The 18129-nt window shown below is 50.1% G+C and overlaps 1 protein-coding gene across 3 annotated transcripts in view; it reads left to right on the forward strand.

The window, feature by feature from the left end:
• The first annotated feature begins 6464 nt into the window (after positions 1-6464).
• FGD5 (FYVE, RhoGEF and PH domain containing 5) overlaps positions 6465-18129 on the forward strand; it is a 114666-nt gene continuing 103001 nt past the window's right edge. For all 3 annotated transcript variants that reach the window (XM_070433555.1, XM_070433557.1, XM_070433556.1), the window contains exons 1-2: positions 6465-6581; positions 14795-17474. In XM_070433555.1, coding sequence (XP_070289656.1) covers positions 6569-6581; positions 14795-17474 — 2693 coding nt within the window. In that variant the 5' untranslated portion in view covers positions 6465-6568. The remainder of the gene's footprint in view (positions 6582-14794; positions 17475-18129) is intronic.

The following is an 18129-nucleotide window of genomic DNA, read 5'->3' on the forward strand; positions in this document are numbered from 1 at the left end:
CCTGCCCCCAGTTTCCACCCCCACCCCCTGTCTTGCATGCCCTTTCCTACTCCCCTCTGCTTGTGTAATTCCTTCAGCGGGCAGAGCAAAGCCTTCCTCCTCCCGGAAGCCTTCCCAGCATGTATTTGAGCCCCCAAAACTATGGGTAAGAACATTCCTGAACTCTGGCCTAGCCTCTCTTTGGGGTTCCTACCACAGCCTCCTTGAGTCATTACCTCCAGGCTTGTCCCTCCAACTCCTCTACCACACAGGTCTCACCATGTCACTCCCTCCCCTAGAGACACACTATGGCTCCTCATCACCTGCAGGGTAAAGTCCAAACTCTTCGGCCTGCCACTGGAGAGCTTTTCCTCACACCTACCCCATGCATTGACCACAGTGTGCTCCTCCCCTTGCCCCAACCCTGCCTTCCTCTTCCATCCCCACAGGCACTTGCTCAGGCTGTTTCCCTACCTGGAAGGGCAACCCCCCTCCTCCACCTTTAAAACCTAGCCGATGCCACCTCCTCTCCTGTAGCCCCTCCGTTCAAGTCAATCCCCTGCTTTCACCCCCAGCTTCACTGTATCACTGTGAGCTGACCCCAAGCCCCTCTCTCAAACTGTGAACACTTCAAGGTCAGGAAAGTGAAGAGAGAGGGGAACATTCCTTTAATCCTTACCACGACCCAAGAGAAAGGTCTCATTATTCCCATTTACAGAGGAGAAAATGGAGGTGCAGAGAGATGAAGTGTCTTGCCCAAGGCCACAGAGCCAGCAATTGTTGGAGCTAGGGGTCTCCAAGCCCCGGCTCCTCATGCCTGGCCCGAGTGTGTGCAGTGGGGGTGGGGATGGGGGTGGGAGATGCCTGAGCAGAACTTATCTGCGGTTCCCTCCACCAACCTTTGGGGCACAGGAAGGGAAGGGTGGCCTTTTGAGGACACGTCCACCCAGCAGGTGTCTGGCTCAGATTTGTCCACCTCTGGAGCCAGGAAGGCAAGTCAATGACTTTCCAGGGGAAGATAAGCCCTAGAAGCTGATGCTGCAGCAGCCTGTGGCATTGCTGGGTGAGCCGTCCAAGGCTGCAGGGACCTAGGGGTCAACAGCTGAAGAGGCTGCAGGATCAGGATCATTTCCTTTTTAATAACATGCATTTTATCCCTGGAGACAAAAGATATACCTGCTCCTTGTGGAATACAGGAAACCCAGGGGGATTCAGCTATAGAGTGGGATGCAATTGGGTCCAGCTTTTTGGAAGAGCCCTCATCTCAGCAGGGAAACAAAACCTGAATGTCACCTCCTCTGGGTCGGGCCAGGAAGCAGAGCCCAGGCTTTCTCTCACAAGTCTCCCATGTTGCCCCCTCTCTCCCATTCCAGTATACAGCAGGTGCTCAGTAAATGCTCTTCCCTGTCCCTCTCCTGCTCTGATTGTGGGGTTGAGTATTTTGTAAACATTTATTGAACACCAACTATGTAGTTGACATTTAAATAATGATCATTCTCATTCTCCCCGACTGTATGAGTGATTTCATTTAATGAACAGGCACTATTTTTTTAAAAATATATTTTATTGATTTTTTACAGAGAGGAAGGGAGAGAGATAGTTAGAAATATCGATGAGAGAGAAACATCAATTAGCTGCCTCCTGCACATCTCCTACTGGGGATGTGCCCGAAACCCAGGTACATGCCCTTGACCGAAATCGAACCCGGGACCTTTCAGTCCACAGGCACTGACACACACACACACACACACACACACACACACACACACACGGCCGCATCCAGCTGCGCTGCTGGCTCTGTGCTTTGCAGAGGCTTCAGGCAGGTGGGAACAGGGAGCTGGATTTCAGCAGTTTTGATCTGAGGTTCCCTAAACTGTGTGCAGGGAGGTAATTAGCCCCAATGGTCTAAGGATTGTAAAAAGACAGGAGATGTTTGCTTACGTGGAGGATCCTGATTTTTTTATGCTGAGTTATGTATGTGTACGAGTGAGAGGTATGAGGTGGGGGCTTCGGTGGGGAGGAGCCTGGGTGTCTTAAAGGGTCCAGTGAGCGGCAACTTTGAGTTCAGAGGCCCCAGGGAACAGGTCAGCCTCCCACTAGGGGTCTAAAGGCATCTAAGAGGAGTCTGTGTTCCCCCCATTAGTGCTCTTATCAAACTTATGGGTAATCTGCCATTGGGTGTCCTGCTTTCTCAGCCGGCCTGGGAGCTCGAGAAGGCCAGAGTGAAGGTGGCTGTTTACCGAGGACCTGACCCAGTGATTGGCACAGAGTAGGCATTCAGTGCACTTTTGTGGAAGGAAGGAAGAAGGGAGGGAGGGGCAGAGGGAGGGAGGAAAGAAGGTTGACTGCCTAGGACTCTGGCCTTGACTCTGCCACTGTGATCTTGGACAAATGTGGTACACATGAATAGCACAGGCCATGGGGACAGACAGACCTAGGTTTAGTCCCAACTTTATCGCGAGCTCTGAGTCTTGAATAAGTCTCACCTCTCTGACCCTCAGTTTTCTCATCGGTCAAATGGAGATAATGATAAAACCACTTCACATTCTCACAAGAAGCATGTGAAGAGAGTGCTCAGTAGATGTAGCATCAGCATTGGTCATGACTATCAGCATTATTACTGCCTGCTGCTATCCCACAGCCTGCTCATCTGGCAATGCCTTTTCCTACGAGTTCCTCAGGTGCTGAGGCTCCCACCTGCTGTTCCTTGAACATATCAGAACCTCAGCACCAGTTCCCTTGAACACCCCTTCAAAGGCTCCTGTAGACGTGGGCTGGGTCGCCCCTGGAAGCTGGGAGCTTGGCCGTTCTGACTATCCATGGAGATAGAAAGAAAGGGTTGGGGGGGGTGGGGAGAATGAGGGAGGGAGAAGGAAGGCCTGACTCCTACTATGGATCAGTCTTAAAGGTGTCATGCCCCAACCCTGCCAAGCTCCTTTAGAAAAGCAAGGAGGGAATCCTGCCCTCAAAAGGCAAAGCAAGAGACTGTGCCATTGGAGAAGGAGCGTGGTTTCAGGCTCCATGTGATTCCAACTGGGGCCTGGTGTCAGCAGGTGTGGATTCCACCACTGCCTGTTTCCCTAACTTGCTGTATGATCAGGCCAGTTATTTTTCCCTCTGGGCCTCGGCTTCCAAGTCTGTCAAGTAGACATAACATCTACTCTGGGTGGCTCACGGTCTGCTGAGAGGAACAGTGTAATTTGGAAAATGTGAAAACCTAGGCAGACATTTTGGTAGTTAGGAACTCAGACTACGTTCTCAGAGTGATGGGGTGTGCATCCTGACTGGGCTGAAGGGGCAAGTCACTTCCCCTGTTTGGACCTTAGTTTTCCCATGTGTGAAATGGGGATATAATAATTCCTTTATAGGATTCTTGAGAAGATTACACATGTGTGAAAGGCTCAAAACAGGAGAAATGATGCCTCCCCCCCCCCCCGCCCCCGCAGCCCCATGGTTATGTCCTTTTTGGGTATTTACAGCCATCCCCGAGCTCAGTGAGAGTTTAGGCTCAGTTCCATAAGGACTGAGCAAGTCCAAGCACCAGCATGAGCACGGGCCGTTTGTAGAGCCTTATGGTCTTTCACATCCATTTTCTCTTGTTAGAAAAAGCAAACAAAGGAATGAGTGGTTCAGCTTCATAGCCCATCACTCCACCCCAACATGTGGTTTCAGCTCAACAAGTTCAGGCCTGTGTTTTTCCCCAACTGTCACTGGTGCTGTGATCTTTTCAGGTAGACTTTGCTTAGCCTCCAATCCCAAATTCAACAGTTGTGGAAAGGGCTTAACAAGGCACGGAGCTCTCTTCCTGCCCTTTGTCCTCCTGTGCGCAGGCCCGACAGCAAAGGGTAATGTCGGTCATTGATCAAATATCTGAGCTGAGCCTCCTATGCTCCTGCCCTGGGATCCTAGGTTATTTGGAAACAAGAAACAAGTTCAAATTTTAAGACATATTTTCTTGTTGCATGGAATATACCCCTACCTTCTCCACCATCAGCTCCACCACCTCCCACCTCCATGACCTCACTCAACCACATTATCTCCACCACCTTCATCACCTTGACCAACTCTACCACCTCCATCACCTCACTCAACTCTATCGCCTCCATTATCTCATGTCCATCTCCATCACATCTTTCAATTCTACTACCTCTTCCACCACCAACTATATCACGTCTTCCATCTTCACAATGACTTTCTTTTAAAAAAAACAACAACACTGAATTTATTGGGGACACTGGTTAATAAAATTATATAGGTTTCAGATATACAGTTCTACAATACATCATCTATGCATTTCACCATGATTTTCACAGCTTCTATCACCTGAACACCTCAACCTCCTCTATCTGTTTCTATTATAACACCATGTCTCCCACATCCACTATCACTTCCACCATCACCTCTACCAACATCACCATCTCTACCATTGTTACCATAGAGTTGGAGTGAAAGGGGGAGCCTCTCCTATTGACCAAGATGGCATAAGGGGAGGTTCTTACATTTGAGCTTGATTGATGGGGGTGGGGGGGGGGGGGAAGAGCCTTTCTGCATCACCTAATTGAAATTCACGTATTCCTACCTTCATTGTGTGCATTAAACACCTTCTGTGTGCTAGGCATCAATTGGTTCATGTAACAATTCAAACCCGACCTTCCTGCATGTCATAGATTTTTAGTGAGCACCTAATATACACCAGGAGTTCTGCTGGGTGCAGGCCCTCAGGTATCCAGAAACCTACCAGCTTTCCAATAGTGTATCGATGAGACAGAGGTCAGGGATCACATTCTCACCTCAGCAAGAAGCTGGAGAAATCTGGGATTTTATCTATTTCTGTGTGCTTTGGCAGCACATTTGGCCAAAAAGAAATGGGGTGGGTTATCTAGAGCAGTGTGTCTCCAATTCTGATGCATATACAGATCATCTGAAGATCTAGTTAAAATGCAGATTCCGGTTCAGTCGGTCTGGGGTGGGGGCTGAGATTCCGTATTTCTAACAAGCTCCCGAGTGACACCGATGTTTAGAGCCAAGAGGTGTTTCATATGCAATGAAGACATCTGGTTATCTGGGACCACCTGACAGAAAGGATGGCAGTCAGAGCCCCTCTCACCCTGGCCCTTCTGAACCTCATATTGGGACACTACCACCCTCTATGCCCCCTGTCAACCACCTCTGGCTCCTGGAAGAGGCCATGCCTTTTCACACCCCTAAATCTTTGCCCAAAGGATTCCCTCTATCCAGAAGGCCTTCCCTTTGCTGAAGCCCCTCCACTTTAGAGCCATTTCAGAGTTCTCACAAGCTCCGGTGCATTCCTCTCCCGACCCCAGCACTTGCCGGAGGAAGCAGAACTATCTACCTATGTTTGCATGGACAGTCAGAGCCTAGCTCGAGGTGGAGGCTTGGTGGGGGTATCCGTATTGTCCCAGGGCGATGCTGGTCACACAGTGCGGAGAGTGAACACAAACAGGATCCTCACCAACCAGGTCTCCCTTTCAAACATCACCTCCTCAGGGAGGCCTTCCTGGATCACCCCTTCTGTACTCCAGTGATCCTCAAACTTCAGCTTGCATCAGAAAGACCGTAGGGGTTTGTTAAATACGGGATTTCTGATTCAGTGAGTCTGGGGAGGGTCCCGGATGTTTGCATTTTTAACAATTCCTGTGCTGGTTCGCCGCACACTTTTGAGAGCCACTGGTCTGCCCCCGTTTTATCTCCCTCAAGGCAGTTATCACTCTCTGAAATGACATTCATTGCTTATCTGTCTTGTCTCCCATCTAAGCTCCATGAGATACAAAAACTGGGGGCTGTCTTGTCGGGCACTCAGCACAGCGTCTGGCGCAGGACTGAATCAATGTCCATGAAAATAAATAAACATAAAGATGCACAGTCCGCCTGGCAAAAGGACGAGGAAGTCCCTAGAAGAGCAACTCGCTGGCTTCCCCCACCCCGATGCGAATCCCTTGAACCTCGCCCGGCTCCCTTGGCCACGGTCCCTTTAAATGTGCACGGGGACGCCTGCCCCCGACTCTCTCGATCCCTGACTGAGCAGAAAGGGAAAAAAAAGTCTTCCTCTTCGGGAGCGGGAGGAAACGTCTAGGAGAGGGCGGCAGGGCGGCGGCGCGGCGGCGGCGGAGGCGCGGGGGCCAGAGCGAGCGCGCCGGGCGCGGAGCGGGGAGTCCGAGCGGACGCCGCGCCGCGCGCTGCTCCGGCCGCCGCCCCCCACGCGGCGCGCGAGCGCCCCCTCCCCGCCCGGCCCGCGCGGCTCCGCCCGGCCCCGGCGGCTCCAGCCCCGCGCCCCCACCAGCCCCGCGCCCGGGCTGAGTCCGACTGAACGCGACGCCCGTGCTGTCCGGGCGGCCGCCGCGCGCGCCCCGCTCTCGCGCCCCCTCCCCGGCCCCGCCCGGCCCTGGAGGCTCGCGCCCCGGCCCCCGCTGGCCCTGCGCCCCTCAGGGAGTTCGGCGCGCGCCGGGGGGCGGGGCGGGCGCCACGGGGTGCGGGACCCGCCGTGAGGCCATGGAGTGAGGCGGCGCGCGGACTCGCGCTCGACTGACCGACGGACCGACGGGCGGCCGCGGGCTCCTGGCGCTGGAAGATGAACAGAGCAGGTAGGAGGCTTCGCGCGACCTCTCGGGCCCCGAGGGCCGCGCGCGAGGGGGCCCGGGCTAGGCGCCCCAAGTTGAAGCCCGTGGGGCGCCGGAAGCGACGGCCGAGAATCCCCCGACCGTCCTACTCTGCTGGGCTTCGGTGGAGATCTGGGCGCGTCCCCCAGGAGGCTGAGAATCATCGGGCCCCTGTCCGAGTCACCCCGCCTCAGGGACGGGGGCCCCCTCGGTCTCGGCGAGGCCTCACCCTGGCCGCGTACGCCCTCAGCCCACTCCCACGGCGGCCCCCGAATGGGGGTACCCTCGGCGACGGAGAAAGACGACCCCTTCGCAGAGGCAGCTTGGTCGCACCCCTACACACTCATCCCGCTCCTCGGGGCCCCCGCCAGACCCTTGCTGGCTCCTCGGGGGCTCCTCTGGCACCGGGTCCGTCCACGCTCTCCCCGCGCCGGGTCCCTCATCACTTGGCGGCGCACCCTGCTTTCTCTCCACACCCGGACGTGGAGCTTACTCCCCGGACAGGACTAAAAAGCCCCCAATCGTCTCCCCTCTCCCCATAGCACCCCGTCCCGGGCAGCGCCGGGCCGACCTTTGTGCCTCCCCCGGGACCGAACGGGGCGGAGGGAACACTCCCGGTCGGGGCCGAGCCGCTCTCCGTGCGGAGTTCCCTCCCTTCCCTCGAGCCTCTGCCCGCGCATCTGACTCCCCAGTGCGGGGACGCCGTGCCACCCAGATGCACTTGGCAGTAAATATGCGGGGTCTCTCCTGCCATTTAACAGATGTAGCGACCGAGCCTCAGAGATGGGCGGTGCCGGGAATCTGGTTCCCGGGATTCCTGACTCGGTCCACAGGGAAGGCAGCAAGTCCCCCCAAAGAGCAGAGTTTGCAAGGGAACGGTCCCGGCTAACTTGCTTCATCCTCCTGCCAAGGAGCGATCCTCTCTCTCTCTCTCTCTCTCTCTCTCTCTCTCTCTCTCTCTCAGAATTAAGCAAAAGGCAGCCCTCTCCCCAGCCAACATCCGTGTCTGAAGCCGTACTCCAAAACAGACATCCCTAAAGAAACAGGAAGCCACCATTTTGGCTGTCTTAGAACCATATATCCTGCTGCTGCTGGTGTGTGTGTGTGTGTGTGTGTGTGTGTGTTTTCTTTTTAAAAGCTTTAAAATGAAAAAAGTCATTGTGTTAGCAGTGAGATGCAGACAGGAGACATTGCCTGGACTGACCTGAACAAGGAGCCGGTTGGGGACTTGGGAGTGTGGCCGCCTCCTCCCGGGGTCCAGCTCCTGTTGTTGCTGAGCATGCGAACACCTGGACAGAGTGGGGGTCAGGGGATGGTGGGGAGAGGTAGGAGCAGGTGTACTGCTTTGTGGGCCTGGAAAAGGCTGGAGAAGGGCCCCAGTGCCCAGCCAGCCACTCCTTGGAGGAAGAAGGTCGCCTCCTGCCTGTTCTGGCACAGCCTGGACAGAGCCGGGCTCGCTTTTTCCTACACTCCTAATAAAACTTGCTTTAAAACAATGGTGAGAGCGGTTCCAGTTTTCCCACGTTTCCCTGCGTGAGGCTTGGACGAGCTCTCCCTTCTCTGAGAATCTGGGGGATGGAGTGAGCCCAAATCAACTGGGAGGCCTGTGTAGTCCCAGTAATTCTCAGCAGTTGCCACTGTGTGATGGCAACAATAGAAACCTCACATAATGATTTCTGTGTGCCATGTACCATAGTGGTTCACAGACTCCATGGGACTATCATATACTTAGTTACATGACCCTGAGCAGGTTACTTAATCTCTCTGTGCCTCAGTTTCTTCATCTGAAAAATGGGGATAAAAAGATCTTTGTCATTGAGTCCTCATGATTCAAAAAGTAAAGCCTGTAAGGTGCCTGTGGTATCTGTCACATTATAAGTGACTAATAAACACTACCTAATATTTATTGGGTACTTACTTAATATGAAGCAGGTACTGCTTTAAGTGTTTTACTTGTATCAATGTGGTTTCCATATTGACCTGATGAGCTGAGTACTATTGCTGTCTTCATTTTATAGATGGGAAAACTGAGCTGCAGGGCTTAAATGATGACTGACTTAATGGGAAGCCAAGATAGGATTGAAACACAGACTATCCAGCTTGAGAGCCTGCTTTTTTATCAGTGCCTAACATAGTAGGTACACAGGAAATGTTTGCCAGTTGACTTTATTAGTCATCTTATGTCTGTTATTTCCCTTGAACTTCTCAAAAGCCTTAAGAAAAAAGGGAGTATTTCTTCCATGTTACCAAGAAAGAAACTGAAGCTCAGAGAAGCAAAGTGATGTGCCCAAGATCACACAGCTGGTATGTGGCAGAGCTGGGACTGAGGCCCAGGTCTCTCTGAGCCTGGGGCCCATGCTCATCCACCTCTGTCCCATGCTGTTTTCCCATATAAGCCCTGTTGTGGATCACTGGACTAGCGTAATAGCAGCTTAATTAAGAAATCATCTGGCTTGGTATGGACATTCCAGCAGGCACCCAGGAATGAAAGTTAATTTAAGATGCAATTGGAAGGTGAAATTGGAAGATAATTACTCTTGGAACATATGGTTATGAGAGTTCCAGGGGGAGTCTAGTGAACTGCAGTTGAAACAGGCTCAGGGACTAAAGACATGGATGTCAGGGGACATCCTAAGAAGAGCCATGAGTTTAATAGTCTGCAGTTGGCCAGAGCAGAAGGCACTTACTGACTGGCGCAGCCCCCTCACTTTACAGCTGGGGAAACTGAGGCTCAGGGAGGAGAAGGGACTTGCCCAAGGTCACACCTCCCATTAAGGGCAGAGCCAGGCGTGGAGATCAGAGCTCTCGACTCCCAGTCCAATGCTCCTTCCAATACACCTTCTAATTGAACCTCTGTGTAGCTGACAAGGGAGCAGTAAGCATGAACGTGTGAGTGACAGATATTTAATTAAAATAAAGAAAGAAAATATAAACTGGTACCGAGGGCTGGCTGGGGATGATTTCTATCACCAGAAGCTGTTAAAAATCTCTTCCTCCTGTCGCTGAGGTTCTACTCCCAGTTAACTCTTGGCATCTTGGCTTGAAGGGTATTCGAGTCATTCTCAGGCATAGCAAATTACCAGGGGGTCCGGGGCCTTAACTCAGGCTGGGGAGGTCATAACTCCCAGACTCTGTGATATAAGAAGAGAGGATTCATACAGCAGCCAGAAGGATTCAGGAGACAGCAGAGGACCACCAGCTCCATCCATGCTGTGTTCTGGGCAGTCAGAAAGTTAGATTTAACCAGAAGAGGGACCCCCAGCTCTGATTTATCCTATAATTCTCCTACCCCCACCATACCCAAGCTCAGCCAAGCTGGACTTTTTACCATACTCCCAAAGGTCTTTGTATATTACTGCCTCTGGGCCTCTTCACACTCTGTTCCCCATACCTGGGATACTTACCCTCCTTTTCAATTGTGAAATCCTCCCTGTCCTTTAATGTGCACCCTGGTGCAACCTCTTCCCTGAGCCTTCTCCAGGCAGAGTGGATCTGAGACCCAGATAACTTTGTATCAAGGGCAGGGGCTCTCTCTGGTTCCCTTTTGTGAGGGAGGCAGAGAGGGAGCAAAGATGGAAGCCCTCACACTCCCTTCTTTTTATTTGTTCCTTCCTCAGTCTCCTTTGCTGACTGCTTCTCTCTTCCTCCTTGGTCTCGCTCTTTCCTCAGTCCATACTCCTTCACTTGGTGATCTCACCAGGTTCATGCCTTGACTTCCATCTCTGATGGAATCCTCCAGCCAGACTTCTCCCAGAACCCAGACTGGAATACCCAAGGCCCCACTTGATGACCCCACTATGGTGTGTGAAAGGTAACTCGGATCTAACATGTGCAAACTAAAATTCTGCTTTCCCTCCCTAGCACATGCAGACTTATCCGGCTCAATTGGAAGCAACTTCATTTTTCCAGTTGCTCTGACTCAAAACCTTGGTGTTGTCCTTGACTTTTCTGTTTCTCTTACACGCAGTATCCAAATTGTCAGCATATCCTGCCAGCGATACCTTCTTGTTTGGAATCTGGCCTTTTGACCACTTCCACTGCTACTAACCTGCTCCATCATCTCTTGCCTGGATTATTGCAAGAGCCTCTTCACGGTCTCCTTGTGTCCATCCTCACCACTTCTGTTTAGTTTAACATATTAGCAAGAGTGAGCGTGTCCTTCATCTCAAGGCCCTGCGTAATCTACGCCCTCACCATGGCCCCTCTGACCTCATCTCCTGCTTCTCGTTTTCTCTTGCTCACTCCCCTCCAGTGACTCTGGCCTCATTGAACATGTCCGGTGAGTCCTGGCTTCCCTTACTTCTTTCAAGTCTTTTCTGTAATGTCTTCTCAGTGAGATATATCCTGGTCACTCTATTTAAAAATTGCAAAATCCCTCAACTCCTAATCTTTTTCCATAGACTTTATGATCATCTAACATAAAATATGTAAGATTCTCATTTTATTCGCTTATATCCCACCATTAAAAGATAAGGTCCATGAAGGACAGGGTTTTTGTTTAGTTTATTGATGTGTTCAAAGATTCTAGATGGGTGCCCACACATAGTAGGTGCTCAATGAATATTTAATGGAATTGGATTAAAGGAAATTGGATGGGAGCAACTGAAAGTCATCCACCCTGTGGCCAGTTAGTATTTCTGAGCTCTGGACTCAGACTTATGTAAATTTCTTACCTGGCTAGTTGTTCCTGGTCTCTTTAGCCTCAATTTCCCTGCTTTTTTTCTTTTCTCTACCTCGCTAGAAGCTGGGAGCCCTGTAGAAGAAATGCTCAGTGGCAAAAGCGTTGAGGCAGAAGTTCAAGTGACTGCAGCAGGACACCCACATTCTATCTGAGCCCTGCTCCAGATTTGCTGAGTAACTCCATGCCAGTCACCTGCCCTCTCTGTGCCTCAGTTTCCTCATCTTTCAGTGAGGGATCAGATAAGGCTTTTCTGGTTCTGGCATTCTTTGATCTAAGAACTGGAAGCAGGGCATAGACACTGCATTCTTGTCATTCATAGGGGCTAGATGGGGAGGCATTTTCTTGCAGGATCACGCCTCAGACGCCCACTATAACCTTTTCTGAGGAGACGGCACCCACAGATCAATAGCTTGATTGGATGAAGGATGGGGTGGGGGTGGGGGTGATGCAGCCAAGGTTTTGGTCATTTTTCAAGGCCTTTCTGCCTCTCTGTCAGGTCTCATGGCGCTCATGTGAAATACCACCTGTTAAGGATGAGAAATGAGAGTCCCTGCCCCCAAAGAATAATTTCATGCCAATGCCTAACACTTGTTGTTAAGAGTATGGAGCTAATATTACATAACACTCTACAGCAGTATAGAGCAAGACTTATACCAGGAGAAGTTATGGGGTAGGCAAAGACTGACTTCATTAGAACAATAGTAGCTACTATTTATTGAGTCCCCCTATGTGAATGTCTGCTACTAAACACTTTTTTTTTAACTAAGCACTTTTAATATGTATCTTTTAATCTTCACAACACCCCTTTGAGTGTAGGTGTTACTGTTGTACCCATTTTGCAGATGAGGGAATTGAGGCTTAATTTCATAGCTTATAAGTGGCAAAGCCACATTTTGAAACCAGATCAGCCAGGCTCCAAAGGCTTACTCTGCAACTCTACATTGAGCTTAGCTGTTTAAGCTCCAAATTTGGGTGGTTGTTACTGTTTTTCCTAATGTGGACATACACTTTTCTAAATGAGGATATGCTTGATTGCTTATGTAAACAAGGAGTTGGGAAGTCACATATTACATCTTGGAGATTCTGGGTTGTTATCTGGATGACAGTGGAAAGCCTGGGCATTGGTGCAAACGAATGTAGTTATGGGTTAAGAGGTTGATGTTATGGGTACGTTAGCACTGGGTACTTTGACAGCTGTGCCTCTTTTCTCTCTATTCTGCTTTCAGCTACTACATCTTACAGTCTTCAGTGTTCCTGCTCTAACTTTCTCCCATACCCCTTCTTAATATCTGTGCATTGGGAAACCAGACAACCAAGTTCATTAGATGTATGTTCAAGTACAAGTAAAGAGGCTCTGAAATGAAACCCTTTTAGGAACAGACTGCATGGGCTTTGTAACCTGTATTGTGATGACTCCAGGCCCTTTTTCTTTCCTTTGGGGCCTCAGCTGAATTTAATATAGTCCTGCCAGTTTAATATCTTGAAATTGAGGTGACAATAGGACAGTCCCATGGAGATGTCTCAAGTCAGAGCTGTGCTGACCAAGACCATAGCCACTGGCCCCATGTGGCTACTGAGCACTTGAAATGTGGCTAGTCTGAATTGTGACATGATGTATGTGTAAAATACACTTAGTTCAAAAAAATTGTCAGCTATTTCATCAATAAATTTTGTATATTGATTACATGTTGATCCAAACATGATCCACTGATTACATGATGGTATTCAAAATAATATTGTTGATATATTGAGTTCAAAAAACTGTATTGCAAAAATTAATCTCACCTGTTTCTTTTCTACTTTTTAATGTGGCTATAAGAGAATGAAAAATTATATATGTGAATATAAATGTGGCTTACATTATATTTCTGTCAGACAGCCCTGGATTAGATTCGATTGGGGTTCAATGCTTCAAGGATTCCCTGGGAGTCACATGTTGGGGAGGAGAAGAGAATCCCCTCATTTGCGGAATGGGTATAGACCTCCAGGCTCTCTGCTCCACCTTCTTTCTGTCACAAGCCAGGCTGTCATTCTGAAGCTGCTCTGTGTCAAACCCAAGCCTTAGTGGGGCTGGAACTGGGAGGTGAGACTGGGCTGAAGGGAGACTTACACATCCTATTCCATGGGCAATGGGGAACTAGGCAGTGCTTTTGATTTGATGGATTTTGATGGAGTTGTATTCCTGGAAATCTGCCTTCCTCACTTTGACTGAAGTGTGCCCAGGGGCTCAGAGGTTCAGTAAGAGGCATGGAGGTGTGGGCTGGCTTGTGGTAGGAGAGATGCTGAACTTGGAAGTGGGTGACTACTCCCTTGACGCTATACTTGTCCAGGTCCCTTCCAGCCTACAAAACTTAGCTGAAATTTCTCCTTCTCCAAGAGGTCTTCCCTAACCATAGCAACTCTTGCTTCTCAAACTCCTGCTGCGTGTACAGTTTGTACCACATCTTTTATTCTGCTGTGGTTAATAGATCCTCACCATCCACAAGGGAAGAGGCCTTTTGCAAACATCCATGTTGTTAAATGCCGTATCATTTCACCCGTGAAATTTGGATGCTGTAAAATTTGTATGCAGGCCACCTAGCTAGACACCAGTCTACAGCATGTAGAATTCAGAGGTGACTCTCAAGAGAATCATATATCACTGTCACAAGCCTTTGGTGTGTCATTCTTGAGGGAATGAGATAATGGCTATTCAGTTATAATATTCCAAGAGTGTACAGCTCTGTCCTCCAATTGTTCTGTTAGTCTTCTCTCCCTAACTCAACTCTGAGTAGTCAGCAGAGGTGTCCTTCTCTTCTTCTTTTTTTAAAAAATATATTTTTATTGATTTCAGAGAGGAAGGGAGAGAGAGAGAGATAGAAACATCAATGAGGAGAGAGAATCATTGATCGGCTGCCTCCTGCACACCACCTACTGGGATCGAGCCCACAACATGGGCATGCGCCCTGATCAGGAATTGAACCGTGATCTTCTGGTTCATAGGTCGATGCTCAACCACTGAGCCATGCCGGCTGGGCGGTGTCCTTCTCTTCTTGACCCTAGAAGACCCTACTGTATATAGTGCTATGGAATAGATACAGGTATCCAATGAGTTAATTGTAGAATAAATGTAAGCTCTATCAGGGCAGCAGGGATGGTGACTGTCAAGTTCAATATTGTCTCCTGGGTACCTGGCACATAAAAAAGTGTTTAATAAATGGTTGTTGAATGAATGAGCACAGTGATCTGCACACCTTTATTTGAGGGGCACAAGGTGCCATTCGATCGGGTTTTGTTAGCTGGACTTTATATAGAAAAAATGTCTAGTCACCTTGTTTTCAGAATGAATTTTTAGTGGAAGGACAATGGATTTTAAAGATAATATAGAGGCATAAACCTAAGCCAAAACATAGTAGATTGAGTTCACATGGGCGGTTGGGAAACCATCTTCAGTGTTCTCTCAAAAATAATAAGTGGGAGTGGAAATAAAGGTAACTGTACTTTTTGTCTCCTTCTTTTCTCTATTTTCATCCTTTAGATTCACCAAAACCACCAGTTGCTCCCAAGCCAAAGAATGCCAGTCCCCTCACACCAGTGACTGCACCCAAATTCCCTTCGTCACCCAGGCCTGACAGTCTTCACAGTCCCAACTCCATGTCGAGGGGGCCAAAACCCCCCATTGCCCCCAAACCAAGGCTGGACACCCCCAATGAGTGGAGGGCCAGTGTGTACATGATCAACAGCTTGAACAAATGCAGCAATGGGAAGCTGCTCTGCGTAGATAAGGGACTTTATGAAGAGCAGCAGTCCAACCTGGAGTGCTCTGAGGCCGAGGCCGATGAGGATTACATCGTGGTCCCCAGGGCTCCACCGACAGAGGATGAACCCAGGGATGGGGACTCTGTGGAGAATGCAGTCACGGTGCTTCCGGATGCCACTGAGGAAGAGGAACCCCAGGAGGAAGGTGAGGAGGAGGGGACAGGAGCTGCTGAAGAAGTGGCAGCCCCAGCCGAAATGGCACTGGGTGGAGAGACTGATGAAGGAGTAGCCCCCATTCCTGAGAAGGTGAGGGCTGATGACTGCGCCCAAGACCCAGAGGAAGAGGAGCAGAAGCTCACAAATGAGGAGGAAGAGAAGCTGGTGGAGGAACACAACATGTACAACCTGGAGGATAGGGGCCCTTGGGATGGAGAGGCAGTCTTTTCGAGCGATATCATTCTAACTCAAGTTGATTTAGAGGATCCAGAATCACCTGGCAAGGAGCCTGGGCCTCTTGGGACACCCAGGGAGGCAGAGGAGGACGGTGAGGAAGGCTGTGCCAAGACAGAACCAGGGGTGCCAGATGAGTATGGGGAATCTGACAGGCCCACTGAGGAGGGTGCTGAAGATACCAGTGAGGAACCTCTGGAGAATGAGGGATTGGCCACGGGCATCCAGGAGGCGGAGATAGTCACAGACAACCCTGACGTCTCCGAGGAGGAGTGTGAAGATGCCGCAAGCGGGGGCAACCGGGATGACCAGGATGAACCACCTGACCAAGAGGAGAAAACTGACCAAGAAGAAATGGCAGCAGTCATCCAAGAGGCGAGAGAAGACGTTGCAGAAAGTGAGGACTCCGTGCAGGATGAACCTGCTGAGGAGAGCTGCCAGATCATTCCTTTCGAGAATGACTGTATGGACGACTTTGTGACTTCACTCTCAGGGAGTCCCTATGAGTTCTTTCTTACAGAGAGCACCTCTTTCTGTGGTGAAAGCTACTCTTCTTTTTCTGAGTCAGCGAAAGGCTTAGAGTCAGAGCAGGAATCAAAGTCAGGGGAATGTGCAGACCAGGACACCGTGGCTGGAACGTTGCGTGGCCAGCATGGCTCCCTGCAAGATGGCACTGGGGAGGGCTTCTCTGTCCCTAACATGCTGGTCTTGCCAGAGGATGAGGATGCCACAGACGATGCGCTCACCAACCCCTATGAGCTGGGAGTCGACTTGGTGTGCGGAACCGACCCTGGAGAGGGAGAAAAACCCGAGACACAGGCTGCATCAGATGCCCTAAGTGGTTATGGCTCAAAAGAAGAACTGAACTCTGATGCTGAGGGCGGCCTGATGCCCATCGACAGAAAGAACATCATCTCAAGGGCCAGGCCCCACTCTGGGAAAGTGCCTGGCTATGTCCCAGAAACTGTCCCAGAAGAAGCTGGACCAGAAGCTGTCTCATCGTCAGCCATTGGCATTGGGGGTGCCACCGAGGAGGCAAGAAAGATGGTTATGTCATTGGAGGGGAAGCCACTAGAAGTCAGCAGGGCCTTACCAGCAAAGCCCAGAGCCTTCACTCTGTACCCTCGTTCATTCTCCGTGGAGGGCCGAGAGATCCCGGTCTCTGTGTACCGGGAGCCAGAGGCATCTGGCTTAGCCGACCATCGAATCAAAAGGAAGGATGACAACCTCTCTCTGCCCTGTGTGATTGGCTCCTCTGGGAGTTTCTCCCAGAGGAACCACCTTCCGTCCAGTGGCACTTCAACACCATCTTCCATGGTTGATATCCCACCACCTTTTGACCTGGCCTGCATCACCAAGAAGCCTATCACAAAGAGCTCTCCCTCTCTCCTGATTGAGAGCGAGCCCCCAGACAAGCACAGCAAGAAGAAGAAGTCATCCTTTAAGCGGTTTCTGGCGCTGACATTTAAGAAGAAGACTGAGAACAAAGTACACGTGGAGGTCAATGTGTCTTCTTCCAGGTCTTCTTCAGAATCCAGCTACCACGGGCCGTCCCGGCTCCTGGAAATTGACCGCAGGAGCCTCAGCAACTCCCCTCAGCTTAAGACCCGGACTGGCAAGCTCAGGGCTTCCGAATCACCCTCCTCCCTCATCTTCTACAGGGATGGCAAGAGGAAAGGCATCCCCTTCAGCAGGACGGTATCCCGAGTGGAGTCCTTCGAAGACCGCTCCCGGCCCCCCTTTCTGCCCCTGCCCCTGACCAAGCCCCGGTCTATCTCATTTCCCAATGCCGACACTTCGGACTATGAGAACATTCCAGCTATGAACTCAGACTATGAGAATATCCAGATTCCACCCAGGAGGCCTGCAAGGGCTGGGACATTTACCAAGCTGTTTGAAGATCAGAGCAGAGCCCTGTCTACAGCAAACGAAAATGATGGCTACGTGGACATGAGCAGCTTCAACACCTTTGAGAGCAAGCAGCAGAGTGCAGACCAGGAAGCAGAAAGGTACCGTGAATTCGTTTTCTATGTTGTTTAGCAGGTGTAACTGTCCGAGTGACTCGGGATGAGTGGTTTTACCTCTCTGAGCCTCAGTTGTGTCACCTGTGAAATGAGATTCATGCAACCTCATGGCAGAGTGTGTGAGATCAGAACAGGTAATCTATGTGAAAGTATGATCTAAAATGCTAAGTTCAGTACAAACATGAGCATATGTATTTGCAGTATTTGTGGGAGATTTCTGATCTAGGTAGATAGCTTTGCTACTCCTCTCTGGGAAAGTCACCAAAGAGAAGGTTCTGGAATCTTGCCAAATTAAATATCTTTCACCATCAGGAAAATACCCTAAATTGAGATTGATACCTTTTTATTGTGTAAATATACACTCTATTGAAGGGAACTAGAAAAGATTATTTAAAAAGCCAAGGGTGCCCTGAGCTAAATTTCTGAATAGAAGTCTTTAAGAGGTACATCCAAGTGGATTTTTTTTATTTTGGACTTGTTCACCTTGGAAATGAGAGTGAAACACTGAAATAGGGGATTTTCTGACCCCACCTTCCCAAGACTGACTGAATGCCCTTATTGATCGTCCCAAGTAAATAATTGCCAAATCTTCCTGTTCCTTGTACATTATGAATACAACTTAACAGCGATGCAATTCACT

This window comes from Myotis yumanensis, unplaced genomic scaffold, assembly GCF_028538775.1.
Source record: "Myotis yumanensis isolate MYYU_CA2020_CCGP unplaced genomic scaffold, mMyoYum1.0.hap1 SCAF_14, whole genome shotgun sequence".
In the NCBI taxonomy this organism is placed as follows: Eukaryota; Metazoa; Chordata; class Mammalia; order Chiroptera; family Vespertilionidae; genus Myotis; species Myotis yumanensis.